This window comes from Syngnathus typhle, linkage group LG13 (genome assembly GCF_033458585.1).
Source record: "Syngnathus typhle isolate RoL2023-S1 ecotype Sweden linkage group LG13, RoL_Styp_1.0, whole genome shotgun sequence".
In the NCBI taxonomy this organism is placed as follows: Eukaryota; Metazoa; Chordata; class Actinopteri; order Syngnathiformes; family Syngnathidae; genus Syngnathus; species Syngnathus typhle.
In genome coordinates, this window is record NC_083750.1 from 12824617 (window position 1) to 12842210 (window position 17594).

The 17594-nt window shown below is 43.7% G+C and overlaps 1 protein-coding gene across 1 annotated transcript in view; it reads left to right on the forward strand.

Annotated features, from left to right (window-relative positions):
* Window positions 1-17594, forward strand: part of tnr (tenascin R (restrictin, janusin)) — a 60064-nt gene that overhangs the window by 14097 nt on the left and 28373 nt on the right. The window contains exons 2-6 of the mRNA XM_061296159.1: window positions 5186-5238; window positions 15807-15925; window positions 16145-16391; window positions 16767-16870; window positions 16936-17098. Of these exons, the coding sequence (XP_061152143.1) occupies window positions 15839-15925; window positions 16145-16391; window positions 16767-16870; window positions 16936-17098 (601 nt within the window). The 5' untranslated portion in view covers window positions 5186-5238; window positions 15807-15838. The remainder of the gene's footprint in view (window positions 1-5185; window positions 5239-15806; window positions 15926-16144; window positions 16392-16766; window positions 16871-16935; window positions 17099-17594) is intronic.

The window sequence follows — 17594 nt, forward strand, 5'->3', positions numbered from 1 at the left end:
AAAAGGAACGCCAGAGAGGGAGGAAGGCCGGCCACCGGCAGTGTTTGTGTCCAGCTTTCCCGCAGCTAGGAATCCGATGAAAGGCGCGTTTGTTGTTAGGACGTGCACACCCCAGGGACACCTTATTTGGTTGATGTCCCGTGTTGGCCTCGAGTTTGCCATACCACTTTTCCCATTGGAAGAGATTGACTTGACCTATGGTGCAAAGTTGAAGCAACACACCAAATTGAGTCAACTTTGAACTCAATGAGCCTTCCCTTCCACTTTGCTGACCTTTTTGTTATCAGCCATTCTGTTCCATATAGGAGGAGCGATGCTTGGCACGTTTTTGAAATTCATCTTTCTCCGCTCTCTGGGCAATGTCATGAAGCCAACGCACGATTTCTACCTTTTTCTTTGGACATATCCGAGAATTCTGCTCCGTTTGACGAAATCCCCCAAGGTACGAATTCATATTCGCTCCATGATTGGGCCATCAATACTGAGGGTAAGTGAAGGTCGGTGAGACCGCTTTATGGTTTAGTGACTTTTACCCGCCTTAGCGTCACAATGCAGCGCAATGCTCTTTTTTTTCTTCTTTTTTTTTTTTGCCCAGCTTTGCTGATTGTGTTCCGTTGGGAGAAGGGACAGCTGACTTGCTAGCAAATACAATCAAGATGGAGTCAATACTTTCATTATCTGCACCTGATAACATGATAAAGCACAGCTACGGCAAGCAAGTCATCATATTGTTATGGTAACAATCCTAATGTAATGCCTATCCGCTTTTCCATGTTTACTTCAAGTGAGACAAATCAGATACGGCTGGCTGCGGAGTGAGGGGAAATAAAGCTTTAAAGTTGATCGCAAAATCAATGTTTATACCTGGTAAGCCTTGATGAATTCATCCACTGCACTGCCAGATGAATAAAGCAGAGTTCCTCTAGCAGTTTGAAAAATACATTTCAAACATTCACTCAAATATGCAACGACCAATCAAAGCATCTGGAAAGCATTGGTGCAACGTTAACGCACGAGTACCATGATGGGATTGAAGGTGTCATTTGGCAATAGCACTAGGATGCTAAGCTAACATGATTGGTTAAGGCTTGCACAAAGCAATGACGAGTCAGTGTTTATTTGCAAGGCTCCTTATCATGTTTTACCTGCTCAACAAATTTTATCGATTGATTTCGTTATTTCTCGATCGATCTATTTCTGTGCCTATTCCTCAAGTGCAGCCGGTAGCATGGGAATGCATTGGCCTTAAGACAAAGCGTATCTGCTGTCGAGAACAATTTGCATAAAAAGCACCCTAGCTTTCCAACACGTTCACATTTTGGCAAAACGTCCTCTCGCTGGTTCATGACCTGCAAAACAAAAGCGTAAATGTGTGCCCTTTGCAATGTGATGAATATTTCATAACATTTCTCACCTGTGTTTGATATTAATGAACTCTCTGCATAAGCCTACGCCGCTCGCTTGCTAAAATGACATGCTCACCTGTTATGAATATTTCAAAAATACATGGCACATTTTCGTTTTGGCATGCTTCTATTTATTTCCACGCGCTCCTCTTGTGGCGCGCCGCTGTCCGTGGTGCTGAACTCGACACGCGCGCATACTGGCTCACATTCCAACAAGAAGATGGAAAAAACAGGACATTGTTTTTCTTTTTCTTTTTTGGTTGTTCATCTTCCAAAAAGATATCCCAAGAGCCGGATTAGTGTTTCATAAATGTACAAATTGTGAGGTTCTCACGTTAACCACTAATGCGCTGCGCTCTGCAAATTAAATTCTGTCAATCAGCAATAACGCTGAAAGTTTACCAACGTAAATCACATCCGGGTCAGTCACATTTCAATGCCGGCAGACTCGATAATATAAAGGCAATTAGCCAAAAATGTCAAATTTGCATATGTTTGAATTAAAAAATGATTGGCTGCTGAAAGCTGGAAACACGTGCTCATTTGGAATTCTCCTTATTTCCATTTTTCTGCTGTTTATTTATTCCAGCCATTCTTTCTTCATTTGCATCACTCGATATGGTTTCTTCAGGTTGGCTACTTTAGCGCAATAATCCCTGCATAGTCGCGGTTACCTATTCATAAATGACGATGGCTTTTTTGTGAGACCGATGTCCAGCTGTATGTAGCTATTCAGTCTTCAAGGTTTTTTGAAGACGGCGGCAGCAGCAGCAGCAGCAGCAGCAGCAGCTCTTGGTCATATTTCCATTTTTAAATGAGCGCTGTCTCTCTTTCTTTCACTCTATTAATGGAAAGACTGTGCATGGTAACAATTTGAGTCTGAGCAGCGCAAAACAGAAGCGTGGAAGTGGTGCAAGGCCATCATCATGAAAGCAGGGCTCTGTTTGGCGGCTGGCTGTATATCGTCTCCCTTTAAACACGCCCAGGTGGGAGCCATAAAGGCTGTTTATGAGGCTGACAAGTTGACACTGCAGCCTTGTCACGCTCTGATAATAAGGCCCGGGCCTGGCGATAGCTTTGTTTCAGCTGCTCGGGAGACAGACAAGAAAAGACTGTGGAACTTCTATAAAGCTTTTTATTGAGGCTTTGAATGCGACGCCTCAGTGCAGTCATTACTGTACAATAGCAATGGATGGCGGAGCGTTGGTTGGGGGCAGCAGCAGCAGCAGATGATCAAGCCAAGCCACAGCAGATCAAGCCAAGCAGCAGCAGCAGCAGCAGCTTGGCCTGATTCGCCCGCAGCACATGATTTTTGAGCTCGTGGCACTAAACCTCAACATTGAAAGGCTCTTTAATTCGTGTAGTTTGGAAAGTTTGGAAGAAACAAAGTTGCACAAGCAAGCACACTTCACCTCCAAACTTTGAGGTGACGTGCTAGTGTCAAGTGTTAACTGCTAATTCACTCGCCGCCTGGATTATTTGCTTTTTCCCGGTGCCAGTATTTCTCGCGAGGAACTGAAATTGAAGAAAGTGTCAAACGCTTGTAACAAATGGCTTAGAAAAGCACTTTTCCTTTGTGTGTGATTTTCTCGCCGGTTTTTGTTCTTCTGCCACAAAATAGCGTTGCAAGTACACTTATTCGAATCACATACATCTTGCCCCATTGTATTTCTCATTCCGTCTCCACCGTCATTGTACTTTAACGAGCGACTCGAGAGTCGGTGTGAGCCGGCCGGCGACAGATGCCAGCAATAAAGTAACCAATCAATGGCACCAAAGACAAAGTCCCCAAACTATATTGTAGGAAAACGCTGTGAGTGAGCCTTATAGATCGGGCTGAACAAACTGTTCATTTCTCCTTTTTCCAGTGTGAACGGCAAGGTCATGGTCGGACAGCGCCTGAATTTACAAGCATTCGATTGGAAAAGTTCCTTTTTGCGTTGTCCTTTTACATTCATATTCTGCTGAATCATTCCACTTGGATCCGTGACCTCCATAATTGTCGCTTCACTCAGAAGATCAAGTAAAAGACAGATAGCTACAACTATAGGATGAGTGGATGAGCCGGTGGCTCACTTTTTTGGCAAGTCATCATAAAGCATGCCTCCATTTGTCAAAGGGTCAGTTCCTTTTGTGTCACAAGGTTTTCCAGCGCCGGTATTTTGTCAGGGACAAGTGGACGGAAGGCAAGGAAGCCCGACAAAAGAAGCTGTTTTAATTAAATCTGGCAGATTTACTCGCCTGGCTGCCTTTAAAGCAGCCATGGCTCAAGGCGACAAGGGCCAAAAGCGGCGGCTGTAAAAATGACTCATGGAAGACCGGGGTGGAAGAGAGCCCCGCCCTCCCCGGAGGGTCGGAATCACGGCGGTCGGTCCGAGGCTCCTCTGTAACGAGGACGAACGCATGCGAGGTTTGTCGCCTGCTAGAAGGTCAGGCAGCTGCACGCCGGTGCTGTCAACACCTGTCATGTCCTCCGGGAGGGTGAGCTGGATGAAAAAAACCATCTGAGCGCTGGTATCAGCCAAACCTCTTTTTTTACAGCATGCGTTTTTAGAAATATCAGTGGCAAAATGGCCAAAAAAAACTTGCCATTATTAATGTGTCATCAGGTGTGCTCCAGGAAATGATCACATTTTGGCTCATTAAAAGCACAGGCCGTTAGGAAATAAGCCAAATAATTGAGGTCAGTGGAGGTTGCCATCATTTCATTTAGTGGCCAACTAAATGTTACTATTATTGTTTTCTCGTTTGTTGGCGCTTGTGGACTGCCGATTGTTTCCAGTGTTCCATCATCAGTGTCATAGCTGATATGTAAACGCCAAATGTTGCATATTCAATTGGAAAATCCAGACCAAACAATTGTGAATGAGACTCTCAATACAAGTAAAATACTTGCGCATCCCATTCCAAACATTCTTGTCTTTTTTTTTGTAACTAATAGCAGTAGTAAAGAAAAGAATGAAGTCAATAAGCACTTGTGTAAAGTGCAAAGTCCTATTTATGGATGAATGAAATGTAGTTGATTCTCTAGCTATAACCCTCACCTCATGTACGAAGCACGTTCTAAATAATTAGCCAATGAATTAACCGTTGAATATTCTGTCAATAGCGTGTCGTTAATTCTTGACGAATTGTGTCTTGAAGCAGTTGAGGCAGAACAAAGTGCACGAGATACAATAATACATTGCTTCCACTTGATTTGCTCCACCAATGACTCAAAACAGCTTGTGGCGAAATGCCGTCTTGATCATATCTGCCATCCAAAGTTGATCTAAAACTATTCATTGGGAAAACCTCCTCTAATAAATGATGAGATATAGTTCAATAAACATCCTTGTGAATTATGATTATAATAAGAGTATTTATAATCTTAATATTTCTAAGCAGTCAAACATCAAATTGAAGAAAATGTCAAATGAAATCATTTCTTTTCATTTTTCAGGCTATTAACCTTGCACTGTTTATTTCTTTTTTTTTTTCTCTATGGTGTGTGGAACATGTTTACTACCTTTCCTCAGAAATGCTGTGAAAAAAGAGAAATGCGTGTGTGCTTTTGTACTCCCGGCTTTTTATCTGTTGTGAGATTTTTGCATTTGATTGAGTAGAATGTTTTAATGCGCTTACAAGCTGTGTCGAGAAGATAAACATTAGGTGAAAAGCACACTGGATATGTTTTTTTCTAGATGACATGCTTGAATTTGTTTTCCTTTTTTGGGCTAAGACTCATCCCCCAAATAATCCTAACACCTTTGATGTGCTCTCTTTTTTTCCGTTCACAGGCCAAACGTGCCTACGCCAATAGCACAAAAGCTTGTCTGTGAGTCTGCTAAAGGTGAGTTTCAATTTCAGATAAACATCACTTTATGAGCGCAAAAGCTTTCATTTGAAGTGGATTTTTTTTTTTGCCCACATTAATTCAGACTACAAACCAGAGCTGATATAACCTGTGGCAATAGCTTGCAGCAGCTTGAACCTTGAGCTGCAGATAGTTGCAATGCTTTTTTTTTTTTTTTACGCCTACTCCTTGACATAGTGTTACATCTGAGGTTTAAAAAAAAAAAAAAAAAAAAAAAGTCAGAGGCCTCAAAGTAAGATAAGGCTTGGTAAGGCTTGGTACTTTTTGGGAAAGGTCACTTTCAGTCACTTGGCAATCTTTCCAGCACTTTGGCATTTCATATGAAAGAGAAACAAAGTGTGCCCGCTTGTGGAAGCGATACTTTAAGTCATTCATTTCTTCCCGTTACCCATAGAGAGAGAACATAGACTGAATATTTCGCATGATTTTGTATTTTTGGAATTGTAAAATGATTTCAATCATTCTTTTTTTTTATATATATATTGCAATACACACAGTTAAGTAGTTCTACTTCTCCAATTTGCCTTTGCGTCTTTCTAATGTTGCAAGGATGCGTTGAATTTAAGGATAAGGTTTGACATTCTTTTGGTCCCCGCCCGTTTCATCTGGTGGTTAGCGGCAGACATCGCCCAAGGCAGACAAGTTGCCTGCTCGCTCGCTCGCTCGCTCGCAGTTGTCAAGAATACGCAAACTAAGAACAAAGCAAAGATTGCCCTGTGATCACTCTGCCTTGCAGCATCTTTTGCCAGTTTTTTTTTCAAAGGTTGAAGATACTGAAGACAGAGCTATTTTCGGATGTGACCAATCTCCCGGTGTGGGACTAATAAAGGAATGTCAAATCAAATGAAAGATTTTGATACGTGACCTTCTTCTTTTCAGTGTGGCTTTTAGTTTTTCAATCTTCTTCTTTGCTTGCTGCTGCTGCTGCTGCTGCTACTTGGTATCACTCTGGCTTCTTCATGTTGACTTGGTCTGGAAGACTCCATCAATCAATCCTTCTCTATCTTGATGACCAGCACAGCATCCGATTGACTAGCCAGCACTTGAGTGTGTGTGTGTGTGTCCCATAAATCTCCAGTATTGCTCCTTCCGTCTCAAGATGCTTTGCTTCAGCCGTGTTCACACGATTGGTTCCAAGTTTGAAGGCTGCTGCTGCTGCTGTCTGAACCGAGGTCGACAAGGTCATCCTCAGACCCACAATACACTTTCTGACATTGTTTGCTCGATGAAACCTTTTTGGACTGGTGGGTGAAAAGCTTTTAGTTGACCCCACAAAGAGGAGGGAGGAAGTGCGGCGCTGCATGTTTGCCTTCCTAATTACTTCTCAAAGGAACCCAGCGATTGATTTTTTGCAAATGCTTATTGATTTTAAGCTCCGCTTCAAACTGTTTGACGTCCGCCCCAAATCCCGTGACAGGAATGACGTCTTTGTCTGACACGTTGCTGCTATGTGTCTATTTTTTGGCGCTCAAGCTGGACTGTTGCTTTGTGTGTTGTTGTTCAAATACGCTTGTAAACAGAAGAAGGCACCAAATCCATTTCTAGGTCCAGGCAGCCCAATGGAGAGATCTGGCAAATTGAGCGATAACCAGAGGCTATTGGTAAACTCTTTGTTGGCATTGGGGCCAAAGTCACAAGACTTAACTCCCAGTGGTTGTCAGAATGTTACAAAGCTTTCCGCTATTCATCGCGTTTGCTCGGTGATACTAGCGCAAAGCCTGTCGTTATTTTGCGGGACTTCATTTAGTATGTTTTAAAAGGGGCCGTCCTGCTGCCGACAAAACATCTGATCGATAGGAATTAAGGGCTGGAAAAAGCCACAACCTGGACTGTGACTTTACACTGAATTAGATTTCACTTTGAGCCTGAAGAGAATTGGTTCAGCTTTGCAAATTTAAATGACCATAGGGTCAAACTTGCAAATGATCATCATCATAAACCTCAATTTGAGTCGACTATCAATGTGTTATGCTCACTCTTTTAAATGCCCACCTAATGTCTTCATAGCATTTTATTTTTTTCGCTGCGTCGTCTCTGCAAACTCCTTTAATCACAATTTGCCGGCCGCAATTTGCAACCCCTTTTTTTTTTTTCTTTTTCCTGTGCGGGTTTTGAATAATGCAACGCCACGTGTCCTTAGCTTCCACTTGAATTTGTCTGCTCAGCAGAGAAAGCGACAAAGACGACGGGCTCGGTCGGAAAGGGACGGAAGCAAAGGCCCGCAAAACAAATGAAAGAAAGTCGATGAGAAGGCAGACAAAGCAGATAGAGAGAAACCGCTCCAGACACACCGTAGAAAAGGATCAGTAGAAGGACCGATTGTACGAGAAAGGGCCACACAGTGCAGCATTTCTACTATTAGCTTTCCAAAGGATATGTAATGTGATTTGCTTGTGTAATGAGACAAGAAGTCATTTGTACTTTTCAGTGCGGGGTCACTACTTGTCTTTCTGGGTTTTTTTTTTTCCTGCCGCATTGAGCCTACAGTCCAAGCCCATCCTGATTGCTGGAAGGTTGAAGACATTTATTTTTAGCAGCGTGGAACCTGCATAGACAGCACATGATGAATGGCAATGGTCTGGCGTTGTGGCAGCAGCAAGCATAACGAGCACGTAGAGCTGTGACGGTCATTTCTCGTCGCGGGCTTTGTGTCTTCAAAAAGAAATGACGATAGAAGAACTTTTGTTCATCAATTGTCCTTCAGACATGATAGCTTGTAACAGATTGTGATTTAGCTCTGATGACCTTAACGCACTGAGCTGCTGTGTTTTTCTAATAAGCTGACTTGTGTTGCCCTCAGGCACTTGATCCATTTTTGAACTTTATTGACACCCTGGATTATTTGAGTGAGTGAAAAGGTCTCATAATCCAATACTACACCAGGGAGCAGATATAATCTAATACATTTTGATATCATGGCGGTAACATGAGGAAGGAGTAATATCAGTCGTTTGTTATGGATGCTCACTTTGCTCCCCCGTCGATGGCCTTTTGCATTCCGAGTAAGCTTTGAGGTCGTAATATCTTGTCAAGCTGATGTTTTTAATGTGTGTCACTTTCACTCCTGAATTCATCCATCTAAATGTGGTTAGGAAAGCGGCGTCCGTGCTAAGTAGCATCAGTGGTAATTGCTCTTTTCAACCCTTGCCCCCTTTTCCTCTTGTTTCTTCCCCAAGAAGATGAGCGTCTAATTGCTGTGCGGCCCACTGACAAGTAATAGCCAGCCACTCAGCACTTGTGTCCACAAGATAGATGCTGGCCAGCTGCTAAGCCACGTACGTACGTGTCCACGCGCTGGCTTCACAAATGCAGGTGAAAATGGCCAGCTGAAGAAAAGCTTCAATTCTCCTGCTGGGAAACATACGTGATGTGATGTGATGCTCTGAGATTGAAGACAACATGAACAATTTGAGAGTCATTTTTCTTCCGCCGGGTTGTTGTAGTTGCTTTTCGAGACTTTTACCTCGGGAAACAACCGGCAAACTAAAGCCATAGAATGGAATGGCTGCTCCAGTATACGTATGTCAAGATGAAGCCACACTGAACCAAAAATGGAGGAACACGCAGAAATAGATGAACTTGAGAAGAGCAAAAAGGTCCTCGCTGCACGGGATGTGTGACACCCTTACTGGATATTTACTGGGGACTTGAATAGCTATCCCGGTGATAAGGATTTGTTCATTTTATGACATGAATCCAAAATCTGCCACCATGAAAAAGCAATTACTTGCTTTACTGCCTAACTGTTTGGAGGATCTGGAGATCAACTTCCAGTCATGCACTTGTTTTTTTTTTTTTTTTTTTTTTTTTTTGCCTCCCCCCCACCCATTTAATGTGTTTAATTTGTAATTCAATAGGTGTTTGGTTGCCTGCACAAACGACATAGGAGAGTGTTGTTTTCCATAATTCCCACTGAGGCTTGCACAGCAGTCACTGGCACCGGCCAGGGCGGCCATTTGCCCCGCTTGATGTAGCCAGCCGACATGGAAAAGAGCCCCGGGTGGAAATCGCTTTCCATTACCTGTGACCTCATCTATAAATGACGCTCCCCGCTGATACAATAATTTGATGCCTCGTGTATCGACCCGAGCGTTTCATTTCAATATTGAAGCCACGTGGTGCTTTGTAAAAAAAAAAAAAAAAAAGACGAACGGCTGCCTAGAAATAGAATCATTTCTCCGTTGCCGTCACGTAACGTTTGGGTGACGGATGATCCTCGGGAGAGTCTGAAACTTTGCATGGAAAACAATGCAATTTCATTTTCAATGTTTCTTGTCATGCTTGTTGTATTTCCCTCAGCACCCCGCCGGCGCAGTTCCGCACAGTCAGCTTCTCGGTATTGATGATATTATTAAAGCGCAATGAATGAGGAAAGGCGATAGAGCCGACCGACCGACCGAGAGCTGCCCGGATGCTCCCGAAGGAGATTTGTCTCATTGCGTAACTCGGAAATCAATAGTACCGAAATAGCAAATGATCACGTATCAGGCCCTTGGTTATCCGTCACCTCGCACGGCCTATTGACGAAGCCCGTCAAATAACAAAGCAAAGTCATCAGGGCACTCTTGACCTGGCTCTTCTTCAACGCAAGCAGTATTGCGACAAGGAAGGAGACAAATAGGCACACACGTGCTTGTTAGGAGGAGACATTTGTGCATATTTGAGTTCATTGCTGCATTATTAAAGTAATTTGCCTGCCGCGGTTATTCATTGGCTTTAATAAAGTAGCGAGCAACAATAGCCACACAATCATCCGGCGTGGCTTTGAACTCTTCTGAAATTGTGATTTATTTGTTTTGTAAATTGTAAAAGTAGTAAATGGTTAGGTTTGAAAAAATATTGTCACTTTATTTAAAAGCACCACAGCAACAATCTTGATTGGGCCCAAGAAGAATGTTTTGTTTTTTATTTGTATTAGTACAACGACATTTAAACTCCACACAGTCTCATTTGTCGCTCCGTGGAGTCAACAAACATCTCATTTTCAGCCGCTCGCACGAATCGAGTCGTTGCTCTTAGAACGGTGGGCGCTGGCATCGTTATTTCTATTGGCACATTTGGAAAGACAAATCAAACGGGTAAACAAACATGACCTCTGTCTAACCTGCGTCTTTTATTACAAATCTTGTTTTTTTTCTCTCAATTCAAAGCAAATACTTTGCAATTGTTCCAAAGTAAGGAACGTGTTTTGTTTATTGTTGATGGCTTTGACAAATACTTTCTATTTTTCTCTCCTCCCAATTCACTTCCACACCGGGGATTCACAACTCAACGGCGGCTATATGCCAACTCGGCTAAATACCAACAATCTATCATGGCGGATATTTCATACTCCTCCAATTCAATAAGTCAGTGTGATATATGTAGTGTGTCGGGAGGCTTTGGGACGGAGCAATACTATGTGTTGCGCTTACCAACTGGAGGCTTTTAAGATGCATTGTTTTGGTCTTGTTTTGGAGACGCAAGAGACTTGTGCCAATGAGATGTGTTCCATTGAAAAACAAAAAAAACAACGGGAAATCACTTACAGCATCAATTTGAACGCAAGGGTGAACCGAGTCAATTTGAATTTTTAGTCAAGGTCATGAGCTGATGTCCACGATTGAGCAAAGTGGGCACGGCCATGTTTATTGTGTCTGGGACGCAACAATAACAACATCGGATTGGACAAGAAAAGCCCGCCGATGTCGAGCCTTTCCTCCCTCCCGGCACGGGAAACCGTTTGACAAGATCTGTAATGTACAATTTAACGGTGGACAGCATTTAATACGTGCTTTCTATGCGCCGCCTTGTTGTCCATTTACCAAGCCCGAGCACATCTAATCAGACTATTAGCGCTCATCTTGGGCTAATTTCCTGGTGCGGATTCGTCACCATCAGCGGCCCGCTAATTGGGACGGAATCAATCGTCACCTCACTAAACATACTCCCTCCCTCCCTCTCGCGTGCATATGCACACGCCTATGCGGACGAGTCCATCTGTGTGGGCCCTGGCCTGAAGTGGAAATCACAAAACGAGCCCCAAATTCTGCCATGTCGCACAGGCGCAGGAAGAGCGATAGAACCAATTGCATGGCAGCAGTCGGTCGGGAATGTGAAGAATGTTGACGTGTAACACCACAGTGTTGTGCTCTATCTAATAAGTCCACTTTTACACGTGTCTTCCTATTCTAGCGCACACATGCACGGACGCGATCCCTCCGCTGGCACAACAATGCTGCATTTGAGCCTTTTGTAGCATTGGCACCTTGAACTGACAGCAGCGTTGATGTCAGCTTTCTAATCATGGAGGATTAGCGTGTGTCTCTCTTGATTATGGAACAGGCGCTATGACACTCCAGAAAATGAAGCAGAAATTTCTTTTGCACACTTGCTTATGTTTACGGGCAACTCCTCCAAGGGAAACTCACTTCTCAGACTAGCTGGCCTGTCACTAGCATTAGAAATGTCACTTTGGTTTTGAAATATTACAACTTTATAAATAGAATAAAAAATAGAATTCAAATATTTCAATCTCTAGATTTGACGCTCATTCGGTTTTGGAATCGTTTTTGCCATTTCAGCCAGTCGCGATGCGTGCTCAGGTCAATCGATAAGGTCACATTTGTTTGCCTTTGTTGCAGGAAATGTGCCTGAAATGGCGGAAGCCGTGTTGCTTTGGATTCGGCTTCACCTTATCTCTGAGCGCTTTGAAAGTCCTTTTATGATTCAAATAGCCTTTCAAAACAGACTCTAAATTGATTTCACAATGATTTCCTCTCGCCCAAATTGGACTCTGATAGACCTGCGACCTTGGTGAGTACAAGCAATATCTGTCCTATCATGAGAACAAACTTGTCTGGCTGTTCCTTTTAAAAATCCCAAACTTGATTGAAGCCATTTCCGCGATGCCCGGGATAAGATCTCGTCGGCTCCCTTAGGATGTGCTCGCTGAAATAGTTGCAGCGGTATGTCCTCCTTGAGACCGAGCGCCTCTCTTGGCTAATGAACTGGCCCTTTTGTCCATCAGCAACCAAGTGATAGCATCACAAGCATGTCTGAGATAACACATTTCAATCTGGGCTCCCTCATATACGAAAAGCTGCTTGGAGCACGCTTCAATAGAAATTGTCTGAAGCTTTTTTTCTTTGAAGGAGACATTCATCATTTGCACCATTTTCAAACCCTTCCCAGGTGTCTTCATCCGATGACATGATAAGAGTCAGACTTGTCATAAGATTACATTATAAGAGTCCCACGTTTTAAAAGTCATTTGTCTGGGCTGTGGAAGCACGTCAACAAATGAAACCGGAGCAAGTTCAGGAGACGCAATCGGTTTTCGTCACTTGATGCATCCGAGGACCACGGTGGACGCCATCGACAGATGGAATTGAATTGCCTCGTTGAATAGGAAGGATTGCAACGCTGATGGTGGTCATCAAAAGCCAACGCTTGGAGATGGAAACACAATAGCGAGTGTGCTGTTTGAGCCTCAGCACTTGCTTTATCTTTTGCGCACAGCTTCTGGCTTTGCGCCGGCCGCCCTGCCTGCCCACCTTTAAAGCGTGCTTGAGTGATAGCACAGGTAGCCACCTTTTGACTCACTCATCATTAAAGCTTCAGGGGAAAGGCTTGTCATTGTGTCCCACAAGCTACAGTTGCTGCGGCTTTGAAAAAGGAACATAAAAGGCGAGTGAGAAATGGATGGCTTGCCTGAAAGAGAGGGACCAACGAACAGGAGCGGCAGGAACGGCAATCTCGCGAGTCGGCAGCATTGTTTCAACTACTTTTATCTTTGCTTTGTCTTGTAGGTCGTGGCCGAGTGGAAAAGTGGACGGGGAGATTGAACTCAGATGCAGGCGAATGCAAGATTGCAGTCTAGGCTAAGCCCGTGGTTTATTTCAAATGAGAGCAAAGCAAAATGGCATTCATTCAAGGTTCAAAACAAAAGCCACTGAATAAAGTACACACTGGTTGAGGACGGGATCTTTATCATGAGATCCTATTTGTAGCTCTCTAGTAATGGGGCATTGGCATTTCCTCGGAATTTCGTAGAAGTGATCGATAAAAAAAGAAAAGAAAAGAATTTCTTACCTCGTTAATTCAATATCGGTCGTTGTCAGGACGCACGATAATCAGTGTCGTCATGTAGATGGATATAATTCATTCTTCCGAATAAGCAATCATTAAAAGTATTTTGAGTTCAGTATGTACGAGTTAGCTTTAGGTTTTGAAAAGGTTGGCCACCCCTGCGTTACATGTTTAGTACATATACGTACTTGGGCGTCTTCCTTTTTATTTCTCGAATATTCATTTGGTTCATGCCTTTTGAAGGTCTGTCCAGCTTTGAAAAGAAAAGGACTCTGCTGCAGGCTACCTCTTCTTCGAAAATAGAATGGCAGCCAGTCTCTCAGCACTTAAATGCGTTCACGTAACGACAACAAATTAATTAAACAGCAGCAATCTGCGGCAATAACACATTGAAAGCAATATGGATCGGAGATAAGAACATCTTTAGTGCCGCGCCAGTTTATAGAAGGTGCTACGGGGAAATGGACCATTTCAAAATGGAATTGAGTGCTTTCCGAGAAATGTGTGCCAGGTAATTAAAGGCTTTTGGCACCCATTTACAGCTCAGCGCTCTCTTGGAGCATTCTGCACGTTTTCTTTTCTATCTTCCTTCACACATTGCTGATATCGTTGACTTTTCACCCCAAACCGTCTCCGACCATCTTTGCCCTGGAATTGCCTTGAGAAAGGCTTCTGTGCTTGAGCCCAGTGGCCCTGAAAGCCAAGGCAATTTGCTCACACTCTTGCTAAAAAGAAAGGCGAGCGAGGGCTAAAAAGATGGAGACCGAGCGAGCGAGCGAGCACCAGGACGGCCAATCACCTGCGCAACAAAGCCGCTCGCTCTTGCTTCATGTTGGGCTGGCTGCACATTAACCCGCAGGTTAACGGGGAGCCAAATGGAGGTTACGGCTCGCCGTCCGCGCCATCGCTAAAGGAGGGATAACGGGGCCCCGCCGTCACAAGCGCCACCAATAAAACAAATGGAAAGAAAATTCACTCTCCCCTACTTTCTAGCCGAGTGCAAATCAAAAGACAGAAGCAAAATCCTCCCAGTCAGAGAAAAATGAAAAGCCATCAAAGAAATGAAAGCGGCTGATGAGGAGGACGCCGGCAGATAATGAAAAATGAAAGTGGCAAAATGAAAGAGCAAAGGGGGAGACGGATGGGCCGACCAAGCGAGGTGATCCTAAGAGAGGAAATGGGACAAAATGCTCCATTTAAGCTTCTTCTCATGCTCCTCATGGTGACAAGTTTAGATCAGGACGTGGCTGCTTTCTGCTTCTGCTTCTATGCAATCGTGGCAGATGGTGTGGACGAGACAGATGCTTCCTCCTTTTCATTTGAGACATTGTGAACTGATCTATCTCATCTTGGAGCATGCGCCGGATCAAACGATTGTCTCGTGTCCCATGGAAAATTTCCTCTGATAAAAAGCCGATCGAAGAAAGAAGAAGGATCTATCTTTCTTTGAGACTGTTCAAAATCAATGGGCCGCATCTCGGCCGAGTTCTAGAATCCCACGTTCGGTTCCCACTCGCGGGGGTTTGTGTTTCAGCCTACGCCTTTTTTAGCTGTGCATGCCAATTGAGTGGCTGCATGCTGACATTTGTAATTAGCATCAAGAAGGGCTGGAGGATTATTACCAACACTTGATATGACGACACCGCTTAGGAGTGTTTGAAACCGCACCACTCTCGGGTTTGTGTTTGTCTCGAGAATAAACCGAGCCTGGAGGATGTAGACATCTATCTCTAATTGAGCGAGCTTCTTTGGGGGTAAAAAAAAAAAAGATGGCACCAATACTTATAGAAAACGTTATATTCCATTTTCCTGACAATCAAATATTGTTTTTACTACAGGGATTGGCTGATATTAAATAAATAATATATAAATAACAACATTAAAAAAATAGCAATAAAAAAGCAGCCATTTAATATATATATATATATATATATATTTTTTTTTTAAAGCCAGCCATATCTCACTCTACTTGTTCAGGAGGACCGTGTGTATCTTTTATTCCGGCATGTTCTCCTCCTCTTCTCTCTTCCCCACTCGGCAGAGAGAGGATTACAGCGGCATGGCTGAAAAGCACGTCTCTCCTGAAATCCTATCAGCTCTCTCCCTGAGCAACACTTCTGTGTTCCTCCCGTGCGGAGAGATCAAATGTCGGTTATTGCTCCGAGAAATACGTTGGCTGCTTCTTAGCTGCTGCTTCAATCCTCAAAAGTTGATCCGTCCCACTTCCTGTTCAAAGCAATTATTCCACATCTGATCAAAGGTATTTCTTTTCCATTTACTGAAGATAATGCTGGGAGACACGCTTCGTAGGTAGACAGTGTCATCAAGAAATGAAAGTATAGCAGGAATAATCCGTAATCCATCAACTCTGAATTCATTGGTGCTGATTGAATTAAACTCTGGTAAAGCAGAACCCCTGGTTCACTGTGTGTGTGTGTGTGTGTGTGTGTGTGTGTGTTTGTCTTCCTCCACAGGTGTTGAGTGGACTGCAGACATTGTTCCCAGCATGCAAGTTGCCCCGTCACGCCATGTGGCGGCCACTGTGCCAACACCAGGATGGATCCTGGCTCTTGCTCTTTTTCTACTTCTGCAGGTAATTGATGAAAGTCTTTTCTCAAAAATCTCCAGATACCGTATTCTCATTACATAGATCATTTATTATTATATATAATGTATTTATTTATAAAAAAAATCATATATGTTTTAAAATATTTGTTTTTATATGACGTATTTTTTTTTTTTAATAGACATTTCGTTTTTGAAACAAATGAGTACATACTGGTTTAGCCTAAATTGCCCTCTTCCCAAATAGGTTGCTACTTACGCCGCTCCCTCCGGAGATAGCAAACTTGTTCGGACCACTCGAGTAAGGAGACAGATCCCAGATGGGGAAGCGTCCTCAGCTTCCTCCTCAGACAACCAGACCATCCAGCAGCAGCAGCAGCAGCAGCAGCAGCAGCAGCAGCAACCTCTAGTCTTTAACCACGTCTACAACATCAACGTACCCATGGAATCGCTCTGCTCTGTCGACCTTGACGCCTCAGCACCACCAGAGGATGGTGAGACTTTCTTATTGGTTTTCTGTGGGTGGTGATGGGCTTTTGTTTGCGCACAAGATGCGAGCGAGGGCATGCAAGTTCAAGGCCTGTTTTTCAATTGCGCTTCACCAACCGGGCAGCTCAAAGGCCCAAGGCTGGCTTTGTAAGAATGCTTACTTTTCAGTTGAATTTGTTGCTCAAGTGCCCCTTTCCAAAAGGCACCTCTGGCTCCTCTCTATTTGCATGCCCAATGTGTCATACATTGAGGTTCATGACTGCAATAGGTCCAATTTTGCTTGTGTTGGACTACATGGCATTTTCTAACTATCATTACCCAAATCATCCTACTCCGAAACATTCCTGTAACAATACACCTTTCAAAAATCTCTTTACAAGGCCCACGTGCTGAGCTCGGATCCAAAGCCCCTGCAGAGGGACCTGCATTGGACCCAGTTGGACCTACAGAGTACACTGAACAGACACTGGATGCAGACAGCCAGGTACTACCTTATAGTCTAAATATAACAAGCAAGAAAATGGGTCCAAAAAATGGAGACTTTTTCAGATGACCTTCACTCACCGTATCAACATCCCAAAAGCGGCGTGCGGATGTCCGGCAGCTATCTCCATCCAACAGCTCGCCACCAGAGTGGAGATGCTGGAGAGGGAGCTTACAATGCTCCGATCTCAGTGTGGATCCGGTTGCTGTCGGGAGAACCAAGCCATTGGTAAGACAGTCTGCATAAAACAAGTACTACCGTAGATGCTGTGTCAATATTCTTAACGCACAATGCAAAAAGAACGCCTAACAAAACTAGTATGGAAGTTGCAAACGGTGCAGCAACACGTCTAGACAGACCGAACGCAGAAATAATCAAAGGCGGGTGGCTATATTTGGTCCTCTATGAGAATGACTGCAGCTCTATGTTCCCATCAATTACAAGTGCCTTTTGAAATGGAAAAGGTCATTGTCGCCAATTGACATTGGAAACCGGATTACCTAGCACGCCTCGTCAAGTCTGACTCGAATGTCCGGGGGGAGACAGAAAGAAAGAAAAAGACATCGCCTCAGTCTCATTAGACACTGCATTTTTGGGGGGCAATGAATTGCTCATTGCACCCTGACTTTGAGCATGCGCAGGATGAAAGCGAAAGATTCAAGACCCAAGTCAAATCCAAGATCACCTCAGATAAAAGGCTGCTCCGACTAAAGCTCAAAATCCG